At 37.3% G+C, this 25,784-nt stretch overlaps 1 protein-coding gene and 1 pseudogene across 1 annotated transcript in view; both read right to left on the bottom strand.

Annotated features, from left to right (window-relative positions):
• Nucleotides 1-7,566: 7,566 nt before the first annotated feature.
• Nucleotides 7,567-8,444, bottom strand: LOC118618183 (annotated as a pseudogene).
• The window catches only part of LOC118636816, a 47,093-nt gene continuing 29,713 nt past the window's right edge, over nucleotides 8,405-25,784 (bottom strand). Inside the window, exons 4-8 of the mRNA XM_036271825.1 lie at nucleotides 23,620-23,741; nucleotides 21,836-21,946; nucleotides 14,327-14,433; nucleotides 10,497-10,587; nucleotides 8,405-8,587 (exon numbers count right to left, since the gene is read on the bottom strand). Of these exons, the coding sequence (XP_036127718.1) occupies nucleotides 8,465-8,587; nucleotides 10,497-10,587; nucleotides 14,327-14,433; nucleotides 21,836-21,946; nucleotides 23,620-23,741 (554 nt within the window). The 3' untranslated portion in view covers nucleotides 8,405-8,464. The remainder of the gene's footprint in view (nucleotides 8,588-10,496; nucleotides 10,588-14,326; nucleotides 14,434-21,835; nucleotides 21,947-23,619; nucleotides 23,742-25,784) is intronic.

A 25,784-nucleotide genomic window follows, 5' to 3' on the forward strand; every position in this document is an offset into this window, starting at 1 on the left:
AGAATGTATCAATACTTTCTTTTTATTTTGAATTTTATTTCATTTATCTATTTTATGTATCCATTCATCAGTTCATAGATATTTGTTTCCCCTACCCTACTTTTTGGCTATTATAAATAATGTATTATGAACATTTGTTACAAGTTTTTATGTTGGATGTATGTTTTCCTTTCTCATTGTTATGTATCTAGGAGTCGAATTGCTAGGTCATATGGTAATTCTATGTTTAACATTTTGAGGAACTGCCAAACTGTTCGCCAAAGCATCTGCACCTTTTTATATTCCTACTAGCAATATAGGAAGGTTCTAATTTCTCAACATCAACCTAAATACTTTTCAAGCTTCATTTTACCATAAATTGTGGGTCCCATGTTCCCAGAATGCACGTGTATTTTAAAGAATTTGCTTTTTCTTTTTACAAAGAAGCTCCAAATATAATCTTCTTTCTCTAAGAAAATCGAGTTGGACTAGTTTATCCGAAGGTATCTTCTAAATCTAAAAGTCTGTGCTTCTTTGAATTCTTTATCTTCCAACAGAAAGAATGGTTCTTCTTATTATCATTTTGCAGTTTGACTTGAATCATGATGTCTGTTTGGTAAGAAAAATAGTAAACAAAGCTGGAGCCCAAAAACTGAGTCATTGTTTTAAGTAAATCATTTATAGTCTCTCTACTAGTTCTTTCTGCCTGTAAGTCAAAATCTTGGCATATTTTCTGTCTTCCGTAGCTTTTAAAAAGTTTGTGTGTCGCCCTGGCCAGTTTGGCTCAGCGGTTAGACCGTCGGCCTGCGGTCCTGAGAGACCTGGGTTCGGTTCCCGCTAAGGGCACGTACCTCGGTTGCAGTTTGTCCCCGGCCCTGGTCGGTTGTGCGGGTGGCAGCCACTCGATGTGTTCCTTTCGCATCGATGTTTCTCTCTCTCTCTCTGTTCCTCTCTCTCCCTCCCACTCTACCTGAACAAAAAAAAAAAAAAAAAGTTTGTGTGTATTATTTTACAATATATAAACAATTTAGAAAATGGAAAGAAAAAGGAAAAAGATGGAACCTACTTTCTATGTAGGTAAATTTCAACATAAAAACAGAATCACATTAAAACATTTTTTTTCAGCCTTGTCGAAACAAGGCCTCCAAAAATGAGGATGCCTCTCAAAGAGAGAGTATCACATTAAAATTTTAATCTAGGATATTATATTCACAGTATTAAGCAATACCAATTATAATATTAAAGTCATGTTGTATCTCTTTTATTCAAGAACAACAAATTTTAAACTATGATCTAGTTGACATTCTTTTCCTTGGCTTAAGCACCCCATACATTTTTATCAATGACAGCTATAGCTCATATATTTGACAATTACTCAAGCAACTCTCACATTAATGAGGAATCCAAAGGCAAAATGAGGAGGCTGCTGTCCATTAGAATCTGTTGATTTTGTGGTTAATATTAGGTAATGAAACTTAAAATATAGAGGCACCATAACAAAAGAGCATGGGCTTTGGAGTTCAGATAGAAAATAGGGTTGAATCCTGGCTCTACCATATTCAAGCTGTACAGCTTTTGGCAACGCTTTTTTTTACCTTCACTAAAACTCTGTTTACTTATTAAATTGGATTGATGGCTCCTACTTTATTGGGTTGCTATCTTCAATAGCTAATATATTGTGTACAAATTATGTGTCAATAAATTCTAGGCCCCCCCCCCCCCAAAAAAAGAATCTCCTTAAGGGCTCAGAATTTAAATATATATCGCTTTTCTGGTCCAGGAGTCTGTCTTTGATTTAGGTCAATATGGAAGTGTTTTAATAGAGCCTGCTTAAGAACTGATTTCATAGCCTTTGATCTTTTACTGCAGTTAGATTCAGTTGAGATTTTTAAATAATTTTTTCTTTTTAGTCTACAGGATTACATTTTCATTAACCCACATTCAATTTATTCCTAGGAAGTTATCTTGGGTGTATTTTTATTTTCCTCATCTCCCTAAAAAGAAAAAATAAAAATTGAAGAAAAACAACAAGTTTTAGAGAATTTAACAACCAGATGACCATTTTTGTTAGCAAAGAGAAACTTGAACTTCAGTGCTCTTGGAAATGAGGATCCTTGATTCAACTGTGATTATCATACCTATCAATTTTCTTGGAACACTTCTTTAGAAGAAGAGACTAAGATAAATTCCAATTTGTATTCCATTTATGTGCTTTTCTGTGTGTGTATCTCAAGGTGTTTATCGTTCTGTTAATATACATAATACTTCTGTGAAATTCACAATACCAAAACATTATTTATATTTCAAGTGGGTAAACTGCAGGCTAAAGTTGTTGAGACAGCATGGATGGACCTAGGGGGTTTTATACTGAGTGAAGTCAGTCAGGGAAAGACAAATATCATATTACTTTACTTATATGTGGAATCCAAAGAACAAAATAAATGAACAAACAAAATAGAAACAGACTCATAGATACAGAGAACAGACTGATGTTTGCCAGAGGAGAGGGGGGTTGGAGGGAGGACTGGATGAAAAAGGTGAAGGGATTAAGAAACACAAATTGGTAGTCATGGGATGTAAAGTACAGCGTAAGAAATAGTCAATAATCTTGTAATAACTATAGTGGGTACCGGAAATACCAGGGGAAACACTTTGTAAAGTATATGATTATCTGACCAATATGCTACACACCTGAAACTAATACAAAATAATATTGAATGTAAACTGTAATTGAAAAAAAAAAAGTTGTTGAGTTGCTTAAGGCATCTGGACAAGTCTAGGGAAGTTAACAGCAGCCCAAGTTCCAAGGGCTGTTTCATTAATATTGTATCTGGGAAATGAGTTCCTCTTAAAAGCAGAAATCTTTTTCAGTGCTAGCATGTACGCAGTGAAACCCTTAACTGTCCCCCGCACTCCCCAGCTGGATTCTTATTTATTTACATGAAAAATGTTTGGAATTTTATGCCCCACCCAAATTCTTCTCTTCAGTGCAAATATCCTTGTTTATCTTGTGTGTGTGTTTCACCCTTGGCAGGTTCCTTTTCAAGCTATTGTCTTAGCATTTGCCTCCTACCATTCTTTTTTGGCCATAGACTTAGTATTTAGATATTTTTTATGCTGATGGTATAAGATTCCATTCAGTAGATTCTTTGCTTTTAACTTTTAATAGATTTGTTGTAATGCCACATGATTTTCTTCATAAATGTAAAATTTAAACTTTATTCAGTTCTGGATTTATGTAATCCCCATAGAAGTGCTGAGTCCTCATAAATACCTCTACACCTTTCTTTCCCCTCCATCCTGAGTTGCCGCCTTGGTTCATTCCTGCTGGGTTCACTGAACCGCCACAGTGACTTCCACATCTCATTGCCCCTTGTTTTTCGCCTTTAATCATCCTACATAATGTCTCTAGGTCTCTGTTTCTATAATTTTATTGTGGTCATATCAATATGCTGCTTAAAAATCTTTTAATGGCTCACCCTGACTCTCAGAATAAAATGTGATCTTGTTTGCTTGGCAGACCATGTCCTTCCTGACCTGGCACCCATCTACCTCACCAACCTCATGCAATGCTACCCTGGGCTCTAGTCATACAAAAGTACCCATTATGGTACAGCATAGAAAATATAGTTAGTAGCCCTGGCCGGTTTGGCTCAGCGGTTAGAGCGTCGGCCTGCGGTCCGGAGAGACCCGGGTTTGGTTCCCGCTAAGGGCACGTATCTTGGTTGCAGTTTGTCCCTGGCCCTGGTTGGGTCGTGTGGGTGGCAACCACTCGATGTGTCGCTTTCACGTCTATATTTCTCTCTCTCTCTCTCCCTCCCACTCTATCTGAACAAAATATGGAAAAATGTCCTCGGGTGAGGATAAAAAAAAAAAAAAAAAAAAAAAGAAAATATAGTTAATAATACTGCAATAATTATGTATGGTGCCAGGTGGGTACTGGAAATACTGAGGGGAACACTTTGTAAAGTATAGGACTGTCTAACCACTATGCCGTACACCTGAAGCTAATACAAAATAATATTGAATGTAAAGTACAATTAAAAAAAAAAAATATATATATATATATATATATATATATATATTACTCATTATGCTGTGTGCCTCTGCATAGGCTATTCCCTCTACCAGGACCATCTATCTTTCCTTCCCCTACATCTAAACAATGTGTCCCTGCCTGAGCCTGTTCCCCAATTCAAGGTGAGGGGCTAGACAAGGACTTGTCTTCAAGTTCAGGTCCAGAAACCTGCTACTATGTACTGAATAAAACGACACTTCTCATTTGTAACAAAAATAAATAAGTAAATAAATAAATAAATAAACCAACGTGTTTCTCTGGCTCCTTACAGTTAAGATCCGTCAGGGTGGAAGCAAGTGTTCCATTTTTGTACCTGCAGAGTGACAGAAAGCTAGATGTACAGTGGTGAGCTTCATATGTGTTTGCGTGATTAGCGCAATTAATAGTTAGTTGCATGGCTGTAAACTTGCAATCAGTAGAAACTACAATGTCTACTGATTTTGAAGATTTCATTAAATTCTGGAATGTTTATGTTGTGCTATCCCCAGACAGGACCTCAAAGGCATCTTCATTAGGAGAGGGGACTGGAGGTTAGGTGAGAGAAAGAGGTGACACAACTTGGGAAAGTTCTGTGAAGTTGACTAACTTTAAAGGAACACTGGCAGAGAAAAAGTCCTACTGTCCTAATAAGCAACTTAATTTTCTGTTTTCTATCAAATTTGTCATATATTTTATGAGGTAAAGAGCTAAATAATTTGGATATTCACTGTAACCTTAATGTTTTCAGTTGTTTGAACACAAGTAATGCTATATGAAAAAATGTCTTTCTTTTTGTGTATTTTTCATTTGCTGCTGAAATATGAAAATATCTTAACTCTCCTCCCCTCCTTGCCTTTGAGACACACTGCATGGACATCACTGAGTAGAGAGGGTGATGGAGTCTGAGGAGCGACAAGCTGTGAGAAGTGAAAAACTTCAACACCAAAAATTCTCCTAAAATAAGAACCTAGCCTTTATAACCACAGTAATTGTCTCTAGACAAACATAAACATTAAAAAATAAAGCTAAGTAACTCTACATGCAGAATATTAATACCGGTATAGAGATACCTCCTCAATATCCTCTAGTTCTAATTTGCTTCAGGCATTTATTTAAAAATTTATTGGTATATACCTATCACACGGGATGTTTTCCAAGATTTTAGACTGTTTATAACTTTTTTTCACTCCATCAATTAAAAATCCATAGTTAATTTTGACATGTCTACAATCATAGCAAAGACAATCTTTAAACAATATTGCCCATTATTTCTGTAATTTTAATCACTTATCTATGGTAACCACCTATAACCTGTATTCTTGACTATATATTCCACTGACAGCTGAATTCTTATTTATTTATATTTAATATGTTTATTTTTTAGAGAGGGAAAGATAGAAACAATCTATATGAGATACATCGAACAGCTACCTCCTGCACAACCCCTACTGGGGATCGAGCCTGCAACCCAGGCATGTGCCCTGACCGGGAATCAACCTGGGACCTCTCAGTCCATGGGACGATGCTGAATCTACTGAGCCACACCGGCCACGCTGAATTCTTTTTTTTTTTTTTATCCTGACCCGAGGACATTTTTTCCATTTTTTGTTCAGATAGAGCGGGAGGGAGAGAGAGGAAGAGAGAGAGAGAGAGAAACATCGACGTGAAGGAACACATCGAGTGGCTGCCACCCGCACGACCAACCAGGGCCGGGGACAAACTGCAACCGAGGTACATGCCCTTAGCGGGAACCGAACCTGGGTCTCTCTGTACCGCAGGCCGACGCTCCAACCGCTGAGCCAAACCGGCCAGGGCCTGAATTCTTATTTTTATATTACAGATGAGGGACTAATGATCCCCCCTTCATCGTCCTGAGTGTTGCTAGTGTTACCTCTCCTTCTGTCCATCCAGGGTTTTTAAGAATGGGAGTCTGGCACTCACCAAGAGCTATTGCAACATATTTTGCTTTAGAGCATATTCATGCTCTGAGAAACATTCAAATAAACATGGCAACTAGGATTCAGAGTTTAGGAAATATAGTTTCTTAAGAATAGGTACAGCATAAAGTGAAATTCAGTAATTGTTACATGTTTGTGAATATGTGCCATATTGCTAATAAATTCATTTTTTCATGGATGATTACTATGCATACCTTATGTAATGCTCTCACTATTTGCTACAGTCAGTATTGTTTATTGTATGTGAAATTTAGGTGCCTAAATATGTTATCACGATAAACCAATAAATACATTTAATTATGTATAAATAATCATATGACTAACAGCTACAAGCTATTTAGAAATACTTGTAATTTTTGGAGAAAACAGGAGACACCTGTAATACTGTCAACAATAAAGTAAAATAAAAAAAATACTTGTAATTTTTTTCTCTTTTTCTGGAAATCCTTTTCCAAAATCTCAGAAATTCTGCATAACATCCTGGAAACATCCACCAATTGTTACTGATGCCAGAAATTGTTAGTGACTTCCAAACTCTGCTCTTCTTTTTGGGTAATTAGCATGGTTGGTTAGAGTGTTGTCCTGATATGCCAAGGTTGAGGGTTTGATCCCTGGTCAGGGCACATACAAGAATCAACCAATGAATGCATAAGTAAGTGGAGCAACAAATCAATCTCTCTCTTTCAAATTAATTTTAAAAAATGTTTAATGAGTTAGCAGGAATAAGTAATGCCTGTATGAAATTAGAAATTATTGGAATTCCAGCATTTATTCAGATATTCAGTATTATACTAAATCCTAAATATTAAAATTGTTAATATCAACAGTAAAAGTCCAAATATCTGTCTTTCTAACATTTTGTTTAGCTATTGACCAATAACTTCCTTTTGAAAGTTAGAATTGACTGCTACTACCAATTCTTTTTCATAAGCAGGTAATTACAAAAAATATATGAGATAAACCCTTTCAACAGATAGATCTCCAAAAGGTCCTGCAATTCCAAAATGTGGGTTAGTTTAGTTTAAAAAAGTAATTTAAATAGAATACTAAATATGAGATTACTAGAACAAGTTAAGTGTTCAAGTTTTGATGTTCCATTGTACTCTTAAAAAAAAAAAATTTCCTTTTCCTGACTTCAAAAGAAATAGTCATTATAGGGGAAAAAAAAAATACAGAAGCATAGAGAAGGAAAAAACAAAAACAAAAACACCAGTAACTGTTCCACCTAGATATAATCTCTATATTTTGGAGGCTGCCTTTCTAGTTTTGCTTTTCCCTAGCAACTATAATTATTTTTTATTTCAGTCCTTGTGCTAGACTCTTCAGATAAAGCTGTATACAAGGAATCTTACAGAATAGAGACCTAATAATTGGGATACAATGTAACTTACCTCCCTCTCCACCCTTCTCTTGATATAAGCTACTTCTGGTCTTTTAAAAAAATTATTGTATCTGGACTTGGTATACAGAGGTAATGACTAAAGAAAGATATATATATATATACATATATATTATATATATATAAAATATATATATATTTTTGAGAAGGATCTTTTATTTAGTCATTTTTGCTTACAACTGGAACTCTGGGAATTCAAAATTATCGTCCTTGCCCATGAGCTTCTTACAGACACCAGAAAAAGTTTCAACCTTGTGCTCCACGTTGTTTGCTGCGCTTTATCCAGATGCACCTTGATGAGCCGGCTGCCGTCTAGCTTCACGTAGATCCTCTTGCCCACAATTTCACTCGGGAAAACCAAGTCCTCCAGGATGGCATCGTGCACTGCGGTCAGTGTGCAGCTCCTCGGACGCTTCTGCTGCTTCTTTGTATGGCTTCTCGTTGGCTTGGGCAGAATTCTCTCTGAGCGATGAACACAACGTGCTTCCCACTGAACTTTTTCTCCAACTCGCGAACCGGCCAGACTTGGATTTTCTGGAAGGACTTCAGTTGAGGAACCGGAACGAAGATTATAATAGCTTTCCGACCCCCACCAACTTCAATTTCCTTGGCCGCTGCGATGTTCAGCTCCCGCAGCTGGGCCTTGAGGTCCGAGTTCACCTCCAGCTCCAGCAGAGCCTGGGAGATGCCGGACTCGAATGCGTCTGGCTTCTCGCCTTTGGGCTTCACGAACTTGGCGCTTGAGCTGAACACGGCCTTCCCCTTGGTGAGCGCCGGCCTGAGAAGAGACCTAGGTCTCGTGAGAGCTCGTCAAATCTCAAGACATTTATATTTGTAATGGAATAAAAGGAACCAGAGGAAAACAAAAAATTTCAGATAAATATTTTAATTAAATTATGACACAAATCAAAGTTGCATATATATACATATGCAACTATTTATAAATATGTAAACATATATGCAAAGCTAGCAAGGAATACACAGAAAAATATGTGTTGGGTATTGGGGTTATGTGTCTTTTTCATTATTTTGTAATATGCTCAAAAAACATTACACTGAGGTAGGGCTATTCTACTGCTGGAGGATCTTATATAAATGTATTTGTTCAAGAGCTTCCCTGTCAATATCGTTTCCTGGGTATACGTCATAGTTCAGTGGTACCTCTTCTACCCAGGGGGATAACTGTATATTAACCTGGAAAAAAAAAGATGACAAACATAAATATTGTAGAATAATACTATTTTCTGGAAGAAATCATGACTAACTAAACACAACAGATTTTTATTACAATGAGCAGGACTAAGGTCTACGTGGTGCCACATGAACAATTCTTTGTGGTACTAAATGGTACATGTTGTACTAAATGGTCTGTGGATTCAGGGATTTAATTCATTTACTCTGATTTTGGAATTTTAAAGAATAAAGAAAATACAGAATAGCATAATTGTTTTAAGGTAAATAGTTTAATAATTATCATGAGGCTTAAAAAATAAAATACTAAAACAACAGTGGGAAAACATGGAAAACTGCTCATATATACACACTGATAGTGCTAAGCGGTTGCATGAACAGGGCTAATTTCCCTCCATAACCTTCATCAGGCCCTTCCCTTCACATTGCAAACTCAGTCTCCATGACAGAAGTTCTGGAGTCACCAATAGATATATATTTGTTTAAAGAAGTTTCATTAAATAGGAAAGCTATCAAGTTATTAAGGAATTTATGTATAAAGACTCTTTTTATAAATATTACTTTCCAGTGGTTATCTAGACAAATTTATGCATTTGGTTGAAAGTTGTTATTTTTGTAAAATAACTGAATTGTTTCAATATATATAGAGATTATAAATTGGAGACCACATATTTTAAAAGATATGTTTTTGCCCTGGCTGGGTGGCTCAGCTGGTTGGAGCATTGACCCCAACAGCAAAAGGCTGTGGGTTGGATTCAGGGTCAGGGCACGTACCTAGGTTTCGGGTTCAATCTCCCTGGTAGGAGGCAGCTGATCAATGTTTCCCTCTCACATCAATGTCTCTCTTTCTCACTCTCTAAAATCAGTAAAAATATATATCCTCGGGTGAGGATTAAAAAAAAATAAAGGTATGTTTTTATGAGTATGGAAAAGTATAGTAGGATCACACACTCAAGGGGTAGGGATCTCATGGGAAAGAGTTAAGTAGGGGGCGGGGAATTGGGGAGACTAACTTAATCTTTTCTTTATGTATCTATGGATTATTTCCCTTGTCATGGCAAACATGAATTACTTTTGTAATTTAGGCGATTGACCAAATATCTTTTTTTTTTTTTTTAATATTTCACTTGTTTATTAAAGCTCATGAACAATCAATGAATGGCAAAACTATTTCCACCCCTATTTATTTTATTTTATTTTTTATTTAATCAATTTATTTATTTTTGTTACAGATGTTTCTCCTTGACCAAATATCTTTAAAAGGTATTATTGATGATTATTTAGTTTTTTTAAAGAAAAAAAATTAGATCCTTAAATTTGGCAGTGCTTATATATAAGGAAAACACTACTAAAGAAAATAATAATACTGTATTAAGAAATATAACAGTATCTTTCATCTGGATCTCAAAGAGCTTTACCAATACTAATCAACCTTATACAAGAATCAGTTTATTGGGCTGAATCTTCTTATTAAACATCAACCTTATTTTATACGAAGAATCTGAGGAAAAGTGGTTTGTGTGAGATTTTAAATTGACCTAGAAGCTAAACTGCGTGGCCTCCAGTTTACTTATTTGATTCTACAACCTTGAATAACTTGAAAAGTTATGATGTGGGTGTTCAAAGCCTCTTAACAAACATTTACTAGCATATGTCATCCTAAAAGTGTAACCCCACAGCTGGAAAATGGAGTGAAGCCGCAAGGGAGTATGTATCAGCATAAGAAAGACAACTTGAGAGCTCTTGAGGCCAGTTAACACAGCACAAACCAGTTCTTAAGCCATACGTTCTCGCTACTTTCTATCATGTGTCACATTATTCAGAGAGAATGTTTCTAGAAAATTGTTAACAGCTATCAGAAAAAAGTAGAATAAAAATGTTGACAATAAAAATGCTGGGAAGGCTTACATACCTGAAGACCTGAGAGAGACTCTTCAATACTTGGTACTGTCACTAATAAGGATCCTTGTTTCCTTACATTATGGCTGATATATTCCCAGGCTCTACAACACATTAAAAACTGCATGTTAGGTTTTACCAGACACTGGATATTAAAAAAAATGAGGATGACAAAAGAAAATCCAGCACAGGTGGTGTCTCGAAATCCAGGCAGTCAAAAATGTTTGCTTGTAGAAAACAAGACTGCAGCAACGTACTAGAAATTGGTAAATTCTTCAGTTCCTGAAGGGGGGGTGGTGTTGGCAAAACGGCGACATTATAGTACTGATAAGATTTAACAAGATTGTGATTTGGGTTACTACAAAGTGTTGTGAGTGAAACCAAGACTCAGTTTCAGAACCAATTAGGAAAAAAAAAAAAAAGGACGGATTCAGAAGTCAAACTGTATCAGTTAGAGGCCCTTAAATTCTTTATGAAGGGTATCAAAAATGGTTCTGCAGTAGAGAATTGGACTGAGGGGTAGAGGTGGGGAACAGTCATGGAGAAAGGCCACAGAAACCAGACACCAAGTGAAAATGAACAATAAGGTATATAATATAGAGATTAGGTTTTTATAAAAAATAAATCAAAAGTGAAATCATTATTTGGTTGTCATAAATATTCAATGGGAAGCCCTGGCCAGTTTGGCTCAGCGGTTAGAGCGTCGGCCTGCGGTCCGGAGAGACCCGGGTTCGGTTCCCACTAAGGGCACGTACTTCGGTTGCAGTTTGTCCCTGGCCCTGGTTGGTCGTGCGGGTGGCAGCCACTCGATGTGTCCCTTCACATCGATGTTTCTCTCTCTCTCTCCCTTCTTCTCTCTCTCTCCCGCTCTATCTGTACAAAAAATGGAAAACTATCCTCAGGTGAGGATAAAAAAAAAAAAAAATTAAAAAAATATTCAATGGGAAGACTTCTGGACAATTTGGCACCTGAGAATTTAGTGGGATCAGCCAGGTTTAAATCACGATGGAAGGCCATGTGCATGTGTCAGAGGGCAGTGCCTGACCAGCTCTGATTAATCTAGTGCAGACATGACTGGATCTCTACGCTGAGCCTCTACAGCACGCCCCACTACTGGGAGCAACGGTCAAGCAAAGCAGAGATGTGCATCTCCTGCAGTGGGGCAGGTGAGCAGCTGTGTCATGTGCACTTATTGTAGTTACTATAGCAGTGGATATTAGTTTAGTACATTCTAGAGCTCACTAGGCAAAATGATAGTTTTTTTCTCAGGCTGGATCTAAAATCATATGGCAGAGTTTGATAATAAATATCACTGTGTTTGGGCTAGAGCTGTTGTTGCATGTGTGTGTTTTTTTATGTGGTTTCTTAAAAATGACATATTTTACAAGTTTATTTAATAAGAATGAAGAAGCTGAGTATACTGGGCATGGCTCTCAAAATAGTACTTAACTGCATCTGGGAGCTGTCATGGTAGTAGTTGTATCTGTGTCACCTACTAAAACAATAAATACATAGAGGCGCTTTTTCTTTTTTAATCCTCACCGGAGGGTATTTTTCTATTTATCCTCAGATTGAGTGGGAGGGAGGGAGAGAGAGCGAGACAGAAAAACATGGACATGAGAGGGACACATTGACTGGCTCCCTCCCACACGACCCGAATCAGGGCCGGGGACAAACTGCAACCAAGGTTCGTGCCCTTGATCGGAATAGAACCCGGGACTCTTTGGTCTGTGGGCGGATGCTTTAACCACTGAGCCAAACTGGCCAGGGCCATAGAGATATTTAAAAAAATTTTTTTTGTATCCTCACCTGAGGACATTTTTGAATTTATCTTCAGATAGAGCAGGAGGGAGAGAGGGAGGAAGAGAGAAAGAAACATCGATGTGAGAGAGACACACAGACTGGTTGCCACCCACATGACCCCAACCAGGGCCGGGGACCAACTGCAACCAAGGTATGTGACCTTAGTGGGAACCGAACCCGGGATTCTCTGGTCCGCGGGTCAACACTCCAACCACTGAGTCAAACTGGCCAGGGCCATAGAGACATTTTTAAAACTAATACTTACTCTACAATCTGGGTGTTACTCTGTGATCAGGTCTAACTTATTCTGAAGGCTGAGCCTTTCCTGAGTACACATTTTCTACTATTATGATATATCTGTTTTCCCTTATGTACTAACTCCTATGGCAGTACCATTCCACTTCATTAAGGTTACAAATCTTTGGAGGCCATATGCTGTGCTGTGTATTCTCTTGTACTTACTACAATATGGAATTAATATGGGTAAATGATCAGTTTTCTCAGAACAATTCCAGTATCAGAATGCTTTACCGTATCGTCTAACCTTTCTCTTATGAATTATCATTCAAGATGGAGATAACTAATCATAAGAGGCTATAACTTATCTAGATTCAGAATTTACTGTGCGAGACTAATTTAGGAAAAAAATGACTGCACTAACACAGGTGGTCAATACCTACTCAGTGAATCATGTAGATTTTGTGATCAAATGCACTGAGAACTTTTAAAACAATCCAAACATGCAGTATTTCCAGTATCGAGTTCAACAGGAGCTTTCATCATTCAACATTCAAAATCTGTCTATAATAAAGCTCCAAAGAGTTTAAGGTGTTTCAAAACTTCTTATACAACACAAACCTGGGAATATTTCATTCTCCAACAATTATGTAATGTTTTGGCTACTGGTCATTAATTTAAAAAGGTAAAAGCTAAGCATACTTTGTCCACTGGAAATTAAGCTTAAAGAGAACACTATGATTAAAACAACGTTGCTCATGTTGTGCTTCTATCTTTAGCCTGTGACCAAAAATCATCACTCATTCTGGCTCAGCTTTGATTATATGATTAGCTTTCTGATGAAGCAGTTTATTTTTAAACTATTTAAATAGTTAATTTTGTAGTGACCTTAACTCCTAATAATGGGCAGAGCTGTACATGTGTGTGAGAGAAAAAGTGGTGGTCAGGGGCAGCATATGGAAGGTAAGGGGTGGCAGAGTAAAGACATTTAGCCATTCAAAATTCCACTATTAAATGTTTCTGGTCTGCTCTATATGCATTTTTATTTCTCTGAGGTAATCCAAACATTTGTGTAATTCCCTTTCATACATATGGAAAGGAGCTGAGCTTTACCGCATTGAGAGTATACATATGACCCTATGATAAATAAGAAGTCAGCAAGCCTAACTAGCCAGAAAATCAGTGTCTCAGAATACAGACTATAGGAATTTTCTAATTTTCTAATCAAAGGACCTCTAAGTCCTTATGGGTCACAAAGCATTAAATTGTGGCAGAAAGAAGTGATTGTAGATTTGCTAATTTTTCCATTACTTGAATAAACTCCAGGAACCTACTATTTATTACTCCTTAAAAACATCTTTCAAGTTTGACAAGTAATCACAATTTTGGTTAATTATTCTTATATCTTGTTTTATATTCATTTATAGGCTTTAGTTAATTCCCAACATTTTGTGATAGGATAGCATATGGCATATTTTTTGCAAGAAAAGAAAACTGAAGCAGGAAAGAGTAAGTATAAAGGCCCACTAGGCACTGAAATCTTAATTCATCCTTGACTGATAAGCAAATGCTTGGGTCATGATCTCATTTTATATCTGCCTAAAATTAGATGTAATATTTCACAAAGTTAGGCAGTTTATTTTTATTTTTGTTTTATATAGAATACATTTTCTTTTTAATATAATCTCCTCACAGTTGAGGCCATTAAAAAAAAAGTTTAATATGAAAACATTTCTACTTCATCAATCCTTTTACATACTTTAGATAACAACAGACTTCTTCTTGCTTGAATAAATAACGTACCTGGCTTGTTCTACCTCATCAAGAAAATATTCGAAGACGTTATTCATTATAACAACATCGGCATTTTGCAGAAGTGCATCCTGGGTACAGATGTCTGCATGAAGCACCTAAAGACGAAAGAGTTCATTTACGTGAACAAAGATACCATATCATAGAATCACAGAAGAACTATCTATTGCTTCCATAATGCTGTGAGGTAATATGTGAAGTTAACCCTTCTTAAAAAGAAATATGTGTGTGTGTGTGTGTATACATATACATACATACATATATATATATATATATATATATATATATATGTTTAAAATTTGCCCTGGCCGGTTTGGCTCAGCGGTTAGAGCGTCCGCCTGCGGTCCGGAGAGACCCGTGTTCGGTTCCCGCTAAGGGCGTGTACCTTGGTTGCAGTTTGTCCCCGGCCCTGGTTGGTCGTGCGGGTGGCAGCCACTCGATGTGTCCCTTTCACATCGATGTTTCCCTCTCTCTCTCTTCCTCTCTCTCCCTCCCACACTGTCTGTACAAAAAATGGAAAAATGTCCTCGGATGAGGATTTAAAAAAAAAAAAAAAAAAAAAAAATTTATCTTTATTGTTGAAAGTATTACAGATGTCTCCCCCCTTTTCCCCACTGACCCCCTCCAACCTACTCCTGTCATCCCCCCCAGGATTAAGCCTTCTTAAAATGGGAGAAAGTTCAGTCTATTTAATATTACTGCCTATGAGATATAATATCTAATAAAAACCATAAACTTGTGAAAATTTGTTTATTTGTTTTAGGTGGAATTTATATAGTCATAAGTATGCTCTTTTGACTCCCAGTATAGAGCTTTATCCACTACAGTAGTTCCCCCTTATCCATGGTTTTGCTTTTCTTTTTTTTTTTTTTATCCTCGCCCGAGGACATTTTTCCATTTTTTGTTCAGATAGAGTGGGGAGGGAGAGAGAGAAAGAAACATCGATGTGAAAGGGACATATCGAGTGGCTGCCACCCGCACGACCCAACCAGGGCCGGGGACAAACTGCAACCAAGGTACGTGCCCTTAGTGGGAACCGAACCCGGGACTCTCTGGACCGCAGGCCGACACTGTAACCGCTGAGCCAAACCGGCCAGGGCGGTTTTGATTTTCATAGTGACAATTACCCATGGTCAACCATGGTCTGACAATATTAAATGTAAAATCTAAGAAATAAATAATTCATAATAAATTTTGAATTGTGGACTGTTTTGAGTAGCACAATGGACTCTCACACTGTCCCACTCCATCCTGCCTGGACATGAATCATCCCTTTGTCCAGCACATCCACGTGGTAGATGGTACTGCCTGTTGGTCACTGAGTAGCCAGCCGTCTTGGTTATCAGATTGACTGTCGAGATATCAGTGTGCTGGTGTCTAAGTAACCCTTATTTTATTTAAGAGCAATAGTAGTGACGCTGGCAATTCAGATATGCCAAAGAAAAGCCCTAAAGTTCTCCCTTTAGATAAAAAGGTAAAAGTTCTAGACTTAATAAGAAAAGAAAAAAAATTATATGCTGAGATTGTTAAGATCTATGGTAAGAACAAATCTATCTATAAAATTGTGGAGAAGAAAAAAGAAATTTATGCTAGTTTTGCATTGCATCTCAAACTGCAAAAGTTATAGCCACAGTGCATGTTGAGTGCTTAGTTAACATGGAAGGATCATTACATTTGTGGGTGGCAGACATAAACAGAAAACTTGTTCCCACTGACAGCAATGTGTTGTGCCAGACTGAGCCTACACAAAGACTTCATTCAGCAAGTGATCCCCTGAAACAAGTGACACCATGACGTTTACTGAAAGTAGATGGTTTGAACTGAAAAATATGAAAATTACTGAAGAGAGAGACCACATTCACATAGTTTTTACTACAATATAGTTGTTCTATTTTATTATTAGTTATTGTTAAGTTCTTATTGTACCTAATTTATAAGTTAAACTTTATCATAGGTATGTATGTATAGGAAAAACCATACTATATATATGGCTTGGTACTATCCACAGTTTCAGGGGGTCTTGGAATGTATCCCCCACAGATAAGGGGAGACTATACCACTAGTTGTAAGAGTCATCAAGTTCTGGCTCCATCATCAACTAGGTTTGTACACTTAGGTAGTCAGGGTCTCATAAATAAAATAGAATATCTGTCTTGATTCATAGATCAATTGGGACCATAAAAGTAACTTATAAATTATGCCCTGGCCAGTTTGGCTCAGCGGTAGAGCGTCAGCCTGCGGTCCATAGAGACCTGGGTTCGGTTCCTGCTAAGGGCATGTACCTTGGCTGCGGTTTGTCCCTGGCCCTGGTTGGGTTGTGTGGGTGGCGGCCACTTGATGTGTCCCTTTCACATCCATGTTTCTCTCTCTTCCTCTCTCTCCTTCCCGCTCTATCTGAATAAAAAATGAAAAAATATCCTCGGGTGAGGATAAAAAAAAAAAGTAACATAAATTATAAAATGTTAACATAATATGTTAATTGGCCTTGTCCAACTCTTCCTCTAAAATATAATAGAATATATTATCTATCCAAAACAGCAAACAAAAACAATTTATTTAAAAGCTATACACCTCAGCCCTAGTTGGTTTGCTCAGCGGTTAGAGCATTGGCTCGCAGACTGAAGAGTCGCAGGCTTGATTCCTGGTCAAGGGCATGTACCTGGGTTGCAGGTTCCATCCCCAGCCTCAGTCCGGTTGTGCAGGAGACAACCAATTGATATGTCTCTCTCACATCTATGTTTTTCTCTTTCTCTCCCCCTCATTCCTTTCCACTCTATCTAAAAAAATAAATGAAAAAATATCCTTGGGTGAGGATTAACAACAACAACAACATAAAAGCTATATACCTAAAAAATTACCTTAGACCACAATCACCAAGTCTTATAGACATACAGGCAATATAACAAGAAAAAACATTTATTTGCTCATGAGCAAAGCAAACAACTTTTATTTTGTTTGTTTGTTTATTTATTATTTTTTTAAATTCTTACCTGAGGATATGATTTTATTGATTTTAAATTTTTTTTTTTTTTTGCATTGATCTTCAGATAGAGTGAGAGGGACAGAAGGAAGAAGAGAGAGAGAGAGAGAAACATCGACATGAGAGAGACACATCGACTGGCTGCCATCCACATGACCCCAACTGGGGCCGGGGACAAACTGCAACCGAGGTACATGCCCCCTTAGTGGGAACCGAACCTGGGTCTCTGGACTGCAGGCCGGTGCTCTAACCACTTAGCAAACTGGCCAGGGCAATTTTATTGATTTTAGAAAGAGAAGATGAGAGAATGGGAGAGAGGGAGGGGAATAGGGGGAGAAGGGGACGGAAAGAGGGGCAAGGGGAAGTGGGAGAGGGAAGAGGAGAGGGAGAGGGAGAGGGGAGAGGAGAGGGAGAGGTGAGAAACTTTGATCTGGGGATCAAACCTGAAACCTAGGATGTGCCCTGACTAGGATTCAAACCCAAAACCTTTTGGTGCTAGAGATGATGCTCCAACCAACTGAACCACTCAGGTAGGGCAAACAACTTTTACTTTAGAAAGAGAAAAAGTTTATCTACTTTGTATCACATGATTTCTTTCCAAATAAACAATTAGTCTTACAAATATATAATATTCAGAATGTTGTGTAGACTGATTTAAAAAATTATTTTATCTTTTTTTAAAGTAATAAAAATACTAAAATAATTTAAATTAAGATGGCCTGGAACCTCTGAAGCATAGGTTTGGTATGTTCCTGAACACAGAAAAAACAGTCAGTTAATCACTTTAAACTTCTAAATATGTAGCTTAGATATAAAATAGGTATGTAAATTAACCTATTGATATAGCACAGCTTTCACACAATTTCCTCTTTTTCTTTCCCGTCTCTGTTCAGTCCCCCACCCCACAGGTAAGATAAAAAAAGAATCAGGTGATCAATTAGTTATTGCAACTGACAGAGGTGCTTGCTCTAGAAGTCCCAGGGAAATCCCAGGGAATGGTTCTGGATAAACTGGAATGGAACAATGCAGAGGCCACAAGGCAACCAAAATCAATTTAAGCAATTTCTAATGGGCATCTCCTAGATACTGTGTAGGGAGACATACCATGGTGAATGAGATATAATATCTACTCTCAAATACATTGAAATCTGGTAAGAAGATGAAACAGCTATGCTGATAACTCTATATAAAAGTACCATAAAAAAACTGAGCCAGATATGAAGGAAGGGAAGTTTACTTATAGCCTGGAGGAAAGGGAAGAAAGAATTTAAATCAATGGGTCTTCCATGGATGACACATGTACGCACTCTTGTACTTCCCTGAAACTCCATTAACAATAACAGGTTTTTAAAATATAAGGTGTACTTTCCCAGGACGAGGAGAATGGGAATAAAAATACATACATAAAATTTATAAGTCAGAAAAAAATGGGGATGTAATAAAGAGATTGGAGACCTGAGAAAATTGATTTCTAAGCTAAAAATATGGAAAGCTGAGACCTAAATGTGATTTATATTACAGAATCTTCAAAGGGCTCACAATTGGTGGTACCAATTATCTCTGAGTGGAGTCAGAAGAAATGCTAAAAATAAGGTAATTTAGTTGAAAGTTCATTTAAGAAACAGCCAGATCCCTATATACCTTTCTGCTACCCCAGCAGCAGAAGAATAGAGGTTTATTTTCTAGAAAGGGTAAAACAGAAGGTCTCTGGGCCAGGGGACACCAGACCTAGCTGAAGGAAATGATAATATGCCGAAAACAAAGGAATTAAGGAAATATGCAGACAAGATGCTGAGAACTCCATACCTTTCTCTAGTTTTTTTCTGCTCCCAATATGTTGCTTGCCAATCAGTAAGGAGATTGAAAAGGTTTTCTCTGGGCAATCAGACCAGCACAAGAGGAAAGATCTTAAGATACTTCATCAGATATTCTCCAACTAATTAATTACCCAAAGGATATGAATCAACAGTGAAGCCCACAGTGCTCAGAATCTCCACTCAAGTGCTTCAGTCAGAACTTCAACCAATACCACCCCAATAAATTCAATAATAAAAAAAAGAACTTCAATTAGAATTTTTGTTTCTCACTCTTAAGTATGAACAGACAATAAAGGATTCCTAGACTTCTAAGGAAAGCCCTGTTAAAAAAAAACAAAACAAAAAAACAAGAACAAAAACAAAACAGAAAAGCAAAGACTGAGCCTTGAAGGCTAACTGATTTCAACAGATACTATAAAAATAAAATCCTAGAATTCCTTTTGTTGTCTTAGTGCCCCTCAAATCCAACATTTGTTTTTAGTTTCACAAAAGGAAACTAACTGTTAAAGTTGCCAATAAATGGTATAAAAAGAGCTTTCTACCATTGGGTTGCTAATGACCACAAAAGCTATAAGTGGGAAAGTATGTGCATGGGTGTGCGTCCATGTACTCCTTTGAAAAGCAAAGAGTAAATATCTTTTAAAATGTTAATACTTATTTTATAAGCCTTTAACATCTTCTTTAAAAACAAAAACAAAACCACAACAAAATTACTTGGTTGTCCATTTATAAACTATGATTCTTTTTTTTTTTTTAATCCTCACCCGAGGACATTTTTTCGTTTTTTTGTTCAGAGTGGGAGGGAGAGAGAGAAAGAGAGAGAGAAACACTGACATGAAAGGGACACACCGAGTGGTTGCCACCCGCACAACCCAACCAGGGCCAGGGACAAACTGCAACCGAGGTACATGCCCTTAGTGGGAAACAAACCCGGTTCTCTCTGGACCGCAGACTGACGCTCTTAACCGCTGAGCCAAACCGGCCAGGGCTAAACTGTGATTCTTAAGAGGTCCTAATATTGAAATCTCATTTCCAATTAAATTGATGATATTCTTGTTATGTGATTCTTATTATGCAAAAGTTGTGTTTTGCTTCAATATACATGGGATAGTGAGAAAAATCCATGAATTTATTATTGGACAATGGATTGGCTTTGATCATTTGCCTCTCTACTTCTAAGATGAGAGAAAGAAGGAAGGATAGAAGGAGAGAGAAAAAATGAAATTTCTTTCTATATAAAAGGGCAAGGCTAGATCCTTAATCTTACTGAGATATGACTCTCAACATTAGGTTGTTCTTACCATCAGATATCATTAGATACTCAATATTTCTCTGCATTGCCATTAAAAGTGTAGAATCATTACTGAAATGATAAAAATTACTTCATTAACCAAAAACTTCCTTTTCCTTTTTGCTTTTTTTCCCTTTACATATAGCAGCGATTTTCAACCAGTATGCTGTAAAAAGTTTTAAAACATGCAATACCTGACTAGTCAGGGGCACTGACTTCTTTTTCTTTAGATTGTCAAATGAAAAAATGACAACAGCCAACACAACAGTAGCCATCAGTGTGAATGCCCTGTCTTGAACTATAAATATATAGGTCATATAACAGAGTTGCATCTTACTGGTAATATCACATAATAAGGGTGTGTTTAAGTGGTTAATTCTTGGTACCAGAAATCCTTATATACAAGTATAGTCATCTGATTTTTTAATTCCCACCCGAGGACATTTTTGCATTTATCTTCAGATAGAGTGGGAGGGAAAGAGGGGGGAAGAGAGAGAGACAAACATTGATGTCAGAGAGACACACAGACTGGTCGCCACCCACACGACCCCAACCGGGCTGGGGACAAACTGCAACTGAGGTATGTGCCCTTAGCGGACACCAAACCCGGGACTCTCTGGTTGTGGGCTGACGCTCTAACCACTGAGCCAAACTGGCCAGGGCCTGATATTTTTAAAAGTCACTTTGGAGCAAAAAGAGTAGGTAATTACTATTATTATTATGTTTGTAAGTCAATCAAAATTATACCTATTTTCTATCAAGCCAGCAAAAAAAATATATTTAGTAATTAGTTTATGTATGCCATGAGATTTGGGGAAAGCATGAGGCGGGTGGGAGTGGGGAGTAGGAGGTCAATGGGGGGAAATCTGTAATACTTTCAACAATAAAGATTAAAAAGAAGAAAAAGAAAAAGGTTGAAAATTGCTGACATATAGGAAAAAGAGGAAACTTCTGTTGGAGCCTAACCCAGGGCATCATTCCCCATGAACTGCTATTCTGTGGCATCCACAGTTCCTCCTGAAAGCTTAAAAAAACAGAAAATAAAGAGCTGTGAGCATTACTTAACCTTTTTGCCTACTTTCTACATTCAGAGTTTAACTAAATACACTTGTGACCAACTTCTAGACATTCAAAAATGCTGCTACCAATACTATAGATGATATGATGAAAATTAAGGAAAAATAAAAAAACCACTTTCTAATAAAACTGAGGAGGAAGAGAAATATGTGAGTGGAATATAATGATAATAATTCAACTTTATTAATGTTTTAAAATATTAAGCCAACTCAAATCTGTTTCTATACAATAGCAACCAAGAATAGATTAAAAAAGATTTTCCAATTACAATGAGGAAGAAGTTTGGCTAAATTATGCTGTACAATGAACAACAGAATATATATTTGGAAGGATACCTTTATTCTGTCAGTGAACTGGTACTTTTTTATGATCATTTCCTGCAACTGGCAAAAGTCTCCATTCAATTCTACTCCATACAGTTGCAATGCTGAACTGTAAAGATAACCCTAAAATATGAGAATACAATAGGATGCAAATTAATTAACTTTTTATTGTGGGTTTAATACTACTTGAAATTTAAAAACAGAATTCAATAAAATAAAAATAAAAGATAAATAACATCTTGTAGTTTATGTAAAACTTACAACTTTAAGAACTTAAAGACTTACTGATCAAGAACTGAATTGTACTTAATTTCCATTACTTAAAAGTAATTATATTTGTAAAGACTGATTTCTTACCTTTTCTAATAAAAACTGTGCATTCAATAAAAGTGAAAATGAGAATAGTGATCACATATAGATTCTCTATTTAATACCCTATTTCTGCAATTTCTTTGGAAGTTGCATCAGGGGAAAAGCAAGAAAGGAGTAAACCTGTGGGGACAACAACTGGAAAATCATGCACAGCCTGACAATAGAGGAAAATAGCTGGAGGTGTGTTCTATTTGGCTTAGGGAAGTCAGCCTGTTGTCTGGCAATCTGCCAAAATAATGACCAATTAGTTAACAAGGAAAATCAAGAATTGACTATATATTGTTATGCATCTATTTTGGTGTCAATAACAAAACAATACCTGGAAGGAAAGGTCAAATCATATTCTGAATATCATTTGACAGCAACGAACACCTAAGTATATACCAAATTTATATTTATAGCTATCATGGATTTTAGAATGTGTTCAACAGAGCATATGTAGGTATTCAAATATTTTTGTTGACTGAATTAGTGACCTAAAATGAAGAAAAATTACAATATGTTTAAATTTATTCATGCTGCCACATACCTGCATAGCCAATTATTTCAGCTATATACTTTAACAAATTTTAAAAAATGGACAACAGTGGACAGAATATGGTAAACAATCATAATCTCGTAATGTTCTCCAAACAAAACCATCTGACAACTGTGTATTTTTCCATTATGGCTATCTTTCCTAATTACAGAATAAAAGTTTGAACACAACAATAAATGAAGCATGGAAGAGGTAGCTGTTCCTGTTTAGAGCCGGCAACGATGCTGGGAACTGACTGTGCCTGTTTCTGGCATGAGCCTCTCCTGCTGTTGGCCACATGTTTAAACAAGTCTGCTAATGACAACCAGAAACCACATTTCAGTTTTTTGATTAAACTATTTAAGAACATTAAAAATACTCATGATTTAAAAAAAAAAGCCACATTGAAGTGATATTTCAGAAATAAATATCTACATTCAAACTTTGGATGGCAGAAAATTGGAACAAGATGTGTCCTTGGATATCATTAGTTTGCTCACAGGGGAGGAACTTGAGGCCCAGAAGTGTTAGGTGATTGCTTATGGCCATGCGCAATTTCCTAGGTCAAGCAAATTTGTCAGTTTTAAAAGAGCTCTTATCAAAGCTAGTATATATATTAGTGCAGTACAAAGAAAACAGGGTTAAAAGGCAGAGGTGACTAACAAAGTAGCAGAGTGTCATGAGGGTTACCTGCTTCTGTTTTGTTGATATTCCTTTATCTGTGTCACAGAGACAAAACTAATAAAGGAAATTAGAGAGCTGGCCTTTGAATATAATATTTTAACTTTATTACTGTTACTCTAATAAATAAAACCAAGCTGTCACCTTGGATGGTGGCAGGCAAAACTGTTGCTAGCAGAAGAAAGTATTTTCCAAATGTTGAGTATGTCCACAAGCTGGACTTTACCCCATAAAGGACTGTGCCAAGCCTGGAGCCGACATCAACCAAGAGCTTTCCCGACAGGTCAGGGAGCACATGATGATAAATGAACTTCAATTCCATGAGAGAGAAGGAATGAGAAATAAATCCTGGAGAATTAGAAAAGAATGAACATCAATTTTACTTGGTTATTAATAATTCCATTCTGTATTTCTAAATCTTCACCTATATTTATAATATTTCAAGTTTTTATTTTCTTACTCAATGAAAGCCATTCAGAGGTTATTTAGAAAAAATTTATGTGATAATTCTTCACTCATTCACTTTGACTTGTATTGGAGAAGAATAAATATGAAGTGTCTGACATTTTAAAAGGCCTCTAGGGAACAGCTACTCAGGTGCCTGTCCCTATCCCTGTGCCTTCATCCCCGCCCCCCATGACCTGTTGTTCGTTGGGACTGCTTCTTAACTCCCATACTATCTGGCTTTCTCACCTTACCCCAGAGCCAACCACAGAACAGCCACACATTGCTGCATAGACTGTAGACTAGCAAGAATGACCATCTCTGGAGTTGTGCAATGTGGCAGCCCTGACCAACCTAAGTGTGTTCTGGAGTGCAGAAAGGGGCAGTATGGGAGGAGGCTGAGATACTCCCATAAACTGTTCCTATTTTCCTTAGTTTAACTGCTACAATTTCTAGCCTCTTACCCCATCGGCTCACTCCATTATTTCTGTTATGAAGTGTCTGGGAGAGCCTGAGCCAGTTTTGTTCTGATACAGAGGTACTCAGAGACTTATTATGTTAGGTTCTACATAACATAATGGTCTGGAAGGAAAGAAACGTGGGTCATAACAGATTATGGCAAAGAAAATGGAAGCAGGCAGGTTAATCAGTGGGAATAAAATAAAGGGTATATCTAAACCTCAGAAGTAATGGGGGTGGGGCGTTGACTACTGTAGTCCTTATTTCCCTATGATCTTCATCTTCACTACCCTCCGTGCCACATTAGTGCTTCTGCCCTGGACCACAGAGTCATCACCAGTAGCTACACAACCCTGTCTTAAAGGGAAGGAGAGTCCCACATGGTGACAGCTGTTTCAGATTCATTGTAGTTATCTGGGCTGGCATGCATACCCAGTCACTATTTACAACCTGATTTTTGTGGGAAAATGCATTCTAATCTTCACATTTTATTTGTCAAGCATAGCTCTTCTATAATCCCCCCACCCCCAAAATATGTCTTTATTGATTTTAGAGGGAGAGGAAGGGACAGGGAGAGGGAGAGAGGAAGAGAAACATTGATGAGAGAGAAATATGGATCAGCTGGCTGCCTCCTGCATGCCCCCTACCTGGAATGGAACCAGTGACCTCTCAGTGCATGGGAAGATGCTCAACCAACTGAGCCACACCAGCCAGGGCATACTCTGATATGGTATTATAGTTATAATTCACTTTTTCGTTTTCTCTCTATTGTTCTTGTCTAAGTCCTTTTCCATTCTGTGAATTTCACCTACTTCCAAAGGAATCCATAAGTACTATTTAAAAACAGTCTTAAACCAGTAAATCAGGGAAGTTTAATCCCCAATTATAATATAGGTAGAATATATTTGTACTAGCAACATATTATCAATTTGGTAGTAGTAAACTTGTGAGAATCATATTATTTAAGATCAATAATATGAACACAAGGTTACTTACCTGGAGGATAGCCCACTCTAAGCAGTAAATCTAAGGTAGCAGGGAGATTGAAATAGCATGTCTAAAGTAACAGCCTAGACAATCATATCCAGTTTGAACAAAGACTACCTTAACAGAAGAGTTAACATAGTAGCAGCATGGACTCAGTTTAGTTTGCCATTTGGGACAAAGGTGCTGCATCTGAGGGGCAGAGATGCAGGAGAATTTGTCACTAGAGTTGGTTTCCTGTCATGAATTGGAGATGCTCTATTAGGTCAAATCATGGCATAAATAAACCTTTTTTTTTTTCATCCTTACCCGAGCACATTTTTCCATTTTTTGTACAGATAGAGTGGGAGGGAGAGACAGGAAGAGAGAGAGAGAGAGAGAAACATCGATGTGAAAGGGACACATCGAGTGGCTGCCACCCACACTACCAACCAGGGCCGGGGACAAACTGCAACCGAGGTACACGCTCTTAGCGGGAACCGAACCTGGGTCTCTCCGGACCAC

The sequence above is a fragment of the Molossus molossus genome, unplaced genomic scaffold, assembly GCF_014108415.1.
Source record: "Molossus molossus isolate mMolMol1 unplaced genomic scaffold, mMolMol1.p scaffold_m16_p_1, whole genome shotgun sequence".
Lineage (NCBI taxonomy): Eukaryota > Metazoa > Chordata > Mammalia > Chiroptera > Molossidae > Molossus > Molossus molossus.